Genomic DNA, 7,094 nt, shown 5'->3' with positions numbered 1-7,094 from the left:
GGCGCGTCGCTTCAATGGCAGAGGCAGTGGGAGGTCGTGTTCGTTCTGGGCTGCTCACCAGCGGCATAAATGGAGGCACCTGGCGCAGTGCGGGAGCGCGTGCAGACGAGGGAGGAGGAGGTTTGGGTGGGCCAGAATGGACAGAAGCGGGCGTGGCCGCGTGGGTGCTGTCCGAATGGCCGTAAAGTCCCACGTTTGTCTCTAGTTTGCGGGAGAAAGTATGTTCGGACTGCTCTGCGTATCGATACGGACCCGCGTTGGCTGACTTTCCTAGTTCGGACGGTTGAGAGGTGTTTGAACATCAGCGTTGGAGATGCTTTTTTTTAATAGCGTTGGAGATGCCCTTAAATCGCATGTTTTTTTTCCCTAGGGAAGGTGTCTTTTCTTGACATTATTGGTTTTGAGGTTGCTTGCATGTCTTTTCGAAACGGTCGATTCTTGTGGGTTGCTTATATCCGTATAATCCACCGAGGTGCCTAGAGCGGCACAAGTACCCAAAGCATCGTGGCAACGGTGGCAATCAAAGTAGTAGATGATCCAAAACCAGGCGCCGAAGGTGGGAATGAGCCTATGAATATTTAAGCAAAAGAGATTCAGAAGATCGTTCGAGCTGGAGAGCACGCCTCTCGAGGCGAATCTGGGAGTCAGAAACCTAAGTTAAAATTAACCCCGGGAGTCCATATGAAACCGCTGCCCACATGAATCTCAATGAAAAATTACACTCCTCACGACATATCTGAACCTCACCCTTTTCACCCAGCACCAACCCAAACCCCCGTCGAAACACACATGCTCGCGAACAAACAAAAAAGCTCTACTATTGCCGCTGCTACTACTCACTCTCACTCTCTCTCTCTCTGCGCTGGCCATGGCAATGGCGAGTACTACTGCTCCTGCCAGTGGCCACACGGACGCGGCCCCTCGGGGGCCCGCCACCCACCAGGGGCGTGTCAGGGAAGCTTTACATTACATTGATGGGTCCGTCGATCCAGTCGAGCCACAGTGGAGACGCCGCTCCATAAATTAAATCCCACTTGGCTCGTGCCGCAGTGCGGCTGCTGCCATTAAAACCGCGATACTATACTAATCCGGCCATTAATGCCCTTAACTCGAGCTCGAGATCGGAGGCGAGGAGGGGCGTGCGTGCGCGCGCGTGTACTTGCTCCGCCACGTCGTGGCCCGTGTCGCCGTCCGTGCGCTACGCTACGTGCCGCCCCGCCATTTAAGGCCGCGCGCCGCTCCCGATTTCGCTTTCCGGGTCTGTCGCTGTCCGTCGGTCAGAGGGGGCGTGCGTGCTCGCGCTCGCCGGCGGCGGGATGCTCACGTGCATCGCCTGCTCCAGGCAGCTCGGCGGCGGGGTGCCGCCGCTGCACGAGCCGCCGGAGGACGAGGACGTCGTCGATGCCGGCGCGGGCGTGGGAGGCGCTGCCACGCCCAGCACCCGGCAGGCCATCAAGGCGCTCACGGCCCAGGTTGGGCTCTCGGGACTGTGCTTGTATCTCTTGCCACTGGAGTTCTGCTTGAAATGTCGATTTTTTGTTCTGTTTCTCTTGTTCTGTTCATCCGCCGAAAGGAGATGACGATTTTTTTAATTCGTCTGAATCTGTCTGGAAGGTTACGCCTTTTAGGTCTTGGAATCTTGTCTCGAGGTCGTAATCATCGGATCGGGTGGGACTGAATTGACGGGGGATTTTCTTGGGTTCAGATCAAGGACATGGCGCTCAAGGCGTCGGGCGCGTACCGGCACTGCAAGCCCTGCGCCGGCTCCTCCGCGGGGGCCTCGGGGCGCCACCACCCGTACCACCACCGCGGCGGCAGCGGCTTCCGGGGCTCCGACGCCTCCGACCGCTTCCACTACGCCTACCGCCGCGCCGCGGGCGGCGGCTCCAGCGGGGAGGCCACGCCATCCATGAGCGCGCGCACCGACTTCCCCGCCGGCGACGAGGAGGAAGAAGAGGAGGAGGACGGGATGTCATCTGGCGGCGGCGGCGGCGGCAAGGAGGACAACGCCAAGGAGTGGGTGGCGCAGGTGGAGCCCGGCGTCCTCATCACCTTCGTCTCGCTGCCGCAAGGTGGCAACGACCTCAAACGCATCCGATTCAGGTGTGTGCTCTCACGCGATTGCGCCTGCATTATTTGCATTTTTTTTTCTCCAGTGCATTACTCTGATTGTTGGCTGGAAAAATATCTTGTTGGCTTAGTTTACATTTTCAGAAAATGTGATCGAAATTTTGAGATCCTCTTGCGTATGAGTAGAAAAATGTTTTTGTTAAATTTAGTAAAAAAATGCAGATGGATGAAGCGCAATGCGTTGAAAAACTCTCGACGAATTGAAGTTCCAACTAGTATCTTTCATCTTTTTTACTACTCAGTGCAGAGTTACTACAATTTTCTTTGAGAAATGCCTAATGTGAATAGTTAAACATTTGAGCCTAAGGCTTTCTTGGTTAACCTCTTGTTTAAGCCTTTTTTTAAATAAGTACTACCTCTGTAAAATAATATAAGACGTTTTAGATCACTAAAGATATTAGTTTACAGAGGGATTCTTTTTGGATTATGCACTACAAAAATATGTGCTACACTTTTTCCTCACCGCTATGTGTCCTATATATAGATAGTAAATCCCTTGAGATTTTACACACTGGATGAGCTGTGAACGGGAACAATCTGGCGCATTGACTTTAGAATAGGCCCTCCATTTAACCCCTCACGTGCTCTAGCCAGGTCGAAGTCTAGATGTGTCAGAATGCATGTTGTGTGAGGAGCCGGTAGATCATAGAAGCTCCAGTGCATCAACTTGCTATGAATTTTGAACTTACCAGTCCTATGTGGGGGCAAGTCCAGCTTGCACATTTGTACTTTAGGCTATGAAAATGATACATCTGCTGTGCTGGCGATGATGCTTCCTCTCCACCAAAGGGGTGGTATTATCATGGGATAGAGACACAAAGAGGCCCACAAGCTACATCCCATCTGGGTATCCAATACAGAAGCTTAATTGAAAGACGTTGGAACAGAAAAATTCTGCTCCTCTCTTTTCTTTGGCCATTTGCTTGGCTGGTGGCCTTCTTATTGAGATGTACTAGTTGGGTCCCTCCACACCGGGTTATCAGGAGAGCCATCCAACATGGACTCTTGACTGCAGCACTTTTGCTAATGTGCAATACTACATACTACTCTACGATTTATTTGCCACCCTATTTTGCCATTATTATGTGTTCTACAGTTAGTAAATCCTTGTTCTTTTAAATTTTCCAACTGGATGTTCTCTAACGAGAACAATCGGGCACATTGTAAATAGCAGTGAAAATGGTACTAATTGTCAACTCTAGATTTAGCCCCCGGCGTGCTCCAGCCAGGTTGAATTCTAGATGTGTCACAATGCATGTTATATAGTTGTCAGATTAGAATTTTGATTCATACATTATAGAGTTTACGGGATCATGTCAGTTGTCCATGGTAGAGGTGTAGCAGCTCCAGTGTATCAACTGGTTATGAATTTTGAACTTACCAATACTATGACAGGCAAGTTCAGGTTGCACATTTGTACTTTATGCTACCAGAGCCATACATTTGCTGTGCTGGCAATGACTCTTCCTCTCTCGGAAGAGGTAGTATTATCAGGGGATAGACTTGAAACGCCCACAAGCTACCTCTCAACTGGGTAGTCAATAAAGAAGCTTCAATGGAAAGATGAGTGTTGGATCAGAAAAGTTCTGATCCTCTCTTTTCTTTGGCCATTTGCTTGGCTTGTGGTCTTACTGATATGTAGCTGGGTCTGTCTGCACGGGCTTATCAGGAGAGGCAACCAACATGGTCCTCTAATTGGAAGCATTTTTGCTCATGTGTAGAGTTTTAGTTCCAACAATATTACACTCATAATCAGATCTTACAAACCACTTTTGCAAACTTAGTCCTGGCACTATAAATTTAAAAATGTGCATGTGAAAATATGCTCATTATAAATTTGTAGTGTTCGGATTGAGTTTATAATAGTCGTTCTAAGATTTTTTTGTGAACATAGTAATGTTGTTAAAATAACGTTCTTGTGGGGAGCTCCTTGTGGCCAACTATGTTGATTGGTCCCCACTAGTATCATTAGGGATAAAATAGTATTTTATGGTCGAAACACTAGCTGGACCTTAACATGGGTGCAGGTGTTGTTTTATTTAGTTCACTGGGTCTAGATCTAAGGCAAGTAGGGCCAATTCAAAACTTGGTAGTTTGTGAAGTAACATTAGTCTGATTGCCAACGTTGTCACGGGATGCACTACTTGTCATTCCATTGACGTATGGATCAGTCGACTAATGTGCTTCAGATCTGCCGATGCACCTATTGGCTTAACCACTGCACACTTGTGATTTCTTTCTGAATGGAGCATGGGCAACACAGTAAATTGATAGCAGTGGGCCATCTCCTTCTGTGTGTGTGGGTCCTGCCCTTTGACCTCTTCAACAATCAGCATAATGTACAATTATCAGAGGGATGGAATAGTTTCAGTTCTTCTCGCTTTACAGATTGTTTCTAATTTTATGTTGAGATTTCATCCATCTAAGGCTTTCCCTTCAAATGGCGTGCCATCTTTCCCCCCTTTTAAATGGTGTTTCATAATACCCGGAAAATTTGGATCTCCGTATATTCTGTTACTTCTGGATTTATATTGCCAGGTGAAGTTGGTTAGCTGTTCACTGTATCAGTTGAACATGGGGTCTAAACTTGTTGGTATGCATGTGTTGAAACAGAGCTCTGCATAGATGCAAGTGGAACTAAAAAAACTACATGTACTGCCACCCTTTCAAAATATTAAAAAAGAACTACATGTACTGCCAGGCATCATGATTTTTTAGGCCAAAAAAAAAAACTGATGCGTAGGAATAGCATCAATTTTGGGCTTATAAGCTGACATGAAACACTTCCCTTGTCTGGTCTGGAATGTTATAGTAGCAAAGCAAAAACTCCATTATTCTTCTTTTTTTGATCCATGCAGGTGGCCTGCAAGCAAACACTATTCTGTCTAGTGTCTGCCGTGTGGGATATCTGCTGCGATAATCCTTGATCATGGAGGATATCTCTTAGTTGTCCATGTGCTGACTTAAGTCCCATGCATTCATTAGCTCTTCACAGCTTTGTGTACATTGATTAAGTAGAGTTACTATACAGCTATACCAGTGTGGCTTACTGATTCGCTACTTATTCTGTAATTATGTACATTAGAGTGACGGTTTGGATCTTCCTTCCATGTGATATGTATAATGCAAGGGTTTGCACAGGCTACAACCCTAAAAATGTGACCATATAAAAACTAAATGGAAAGTGAATTCATAGACAAACAGCAACACTGGAAACAAAATGCATGCTTGTTAACCTTTCTGGCTTTCTCTGTGAGAAGTTGTTTGCATCTGTATCTCATGCTGTGACTTTTTCTTGCATGGAATGGTGTATGACAGCCGTGAGATGTTCAACAAATGGCAAGCGCAAAGATGGTGGGCTGAAAACTATGACAAAGTTATGGAACTTTACAACGTGCAGAGGTTTAATCATCAAAGTGTTCCTCTCCCTACTACTCCAAAGTCTGAAGATGAGGTGAGACGTGCTGAATTTATCCTTAGCTGTTTCAATCGCTAAAATCCTGTCTTGTAGTAGTGCCTTTACACTGTTCCATGGCCTTTCTTTTCCTACAGAGCTCCAAGGAGGACAGCCCGGTAACACCACCACTGGACAAGGAGCGAGTACCTCGTTCTTTACAGAGACCAACATCGGGGGGCGGAGCGATGGGTTACTCTTCATCTGATTCTCTTGAGCACCATTCTAACCACTACTCTAATGGCCTCCACCATCACCACGGACACCAGTGCTATGATTCAGTGGGGCTGGAATCGACACCAAAGCTGTCAAGTATAAGTGGGGCCAAGACAGAAACCTCATCGATGGATGCGTCAATGAGGACGAGTTCATCTCCAGAAGAGGTCGACAGATCCGGTGAGCTCTCGGTGTCCATCAGCAACGCGAGCGACCAAGAGAGGGAATGGGTTGAGGAAGACCAGCCTGGTGTATATATTACCATCCGGGCTTTGCCTGGTGGCATCAGAGAACTCCGCCGTGTTCGATTCAGGTCTGTCTTCTGTCCTGCCCTTATTTCATTTCCTTGTAAATGAGATTTGTCCGAGAGCCGTTTTCGAGGCGGTCCGTAAGTCCCTAAAATTGGAAGAAAAAGAAGTCAGAAATCAGAATAACAACTTAATCCTGACAATGCAAGTTTGGTGAAATGGTGGCAGTGGCCCTGTTCTTACTATCTAGGGTATGAATTATGATCATGGCAAGATGCTCAATCATTCCATGTCTCTTGTTCTGCCTTGCAGCCGAGAGAAGTTCAGCGAGATGCACGCTAGGCTATGGTGGGAAGAGAACCGAGCGAGGATACATGAACAGTACCTCTGAGACAGGAGAAGAAGAAGCACAGATGAAAACAATACCGGGGACTTCGCCGTTGACATGAGCCAGCCGTCGATCCATGTTGTACATTTGCAGTTTGAGCTAACATTACTCCCTCTGGGCAGCGTGTGTGAGGTGAAGGCCTCGTCTTGAGAAACTGAACTATAGTGATCTGCTAGGCTCTCCCAGATTATGTGGCCATCCACATGCTCTCCTGCACGGTTTTTGGCTTTAGATTGCGCAGGAACTTCGTTTGTGTCGGGTAGCTCGAAAGGGTGCGTACTGTGTCATTAGCCTAGAGATACCATCTGTTCTGAAACTGTGGCTTGCCAAAACCAATTCCCCACCTGGAATGCTGGAATTTTTTGTGGGTTTTCACCTGAACTGCTGTCAGCATGTCAAATTCTAACCAAGGCGTACGCCTCAAGCAGGCCAAGAAGTGTTCGTTTCGAGTTTGGTCCATTAGTCTACTAATCCAACGAGTTAAATACATCATGAGTGCCTAAACTTGTCTGTTACGTTGAGTTTAGTGCCTAAATTTGTAAAATACACAAAAGTGATGCCATAACTTGTCGCACGGTGCATATACGGTGCCTCCGCCCATATGCCATCGTATTTGCTCTCCGTGTGGCGTGACAACTGGCAGCTGCCCACAGATCAG

At 47.3% G+C, this 7,094-nt stretch overlaps 1 protein-coding gene across 1 annotated transcript; it reads left to right on the top strand.

The window, feature by feature from the left end:
- Positions 1-1,033: 1,033 nt before the first annotated feature.
- LOC123121494 (protein Brevis radix-like 1) lies at positions 1,034-6,817 on the top strand. The gene is made up of 5 exons (XM_044541493.1): positions 1,034-1,472; positions 1,706-2,103; positions 5,449-5,584; positions 5,683-6,113; positions 6,361-6,817. Exons 1-5 carry the CDS (start codon positions 1,317-1,319, stop codon positions 6,437-6,439), a joined length of 1,200 nt encoding a protein of 399 aa, XP_044397428.1. The 5' UTR covers positions 1,034-1,316; the 3' UTR covers positions 6,440-6,817.
- The last annotated feature ends 277 nt before the right edge of the window (positions 6,818-7,094 follow it).

Source organism: Triticum aestivum, chromosome 5D (genome assembly GCF_018294505.1).
Source record: "Triticum aestivum cultivar Chinese Spring chromosome 5D, IWGSC CS RefSeq v2.1, whole genome shotgun sequence".
Classification (NCBI taxonomy): domain Eukaryota; kingdom Viridiplantae; phylum Streptophyta; class Magnoliopsida; order Poales; family Poaceae; genus Triticum; species Triticum aestivum.
The sequence above is the reverse complement of the archived record's forward strand: the minus strand, read 5'-3'. Positions and strand labels throughout refer to the sequence as shown.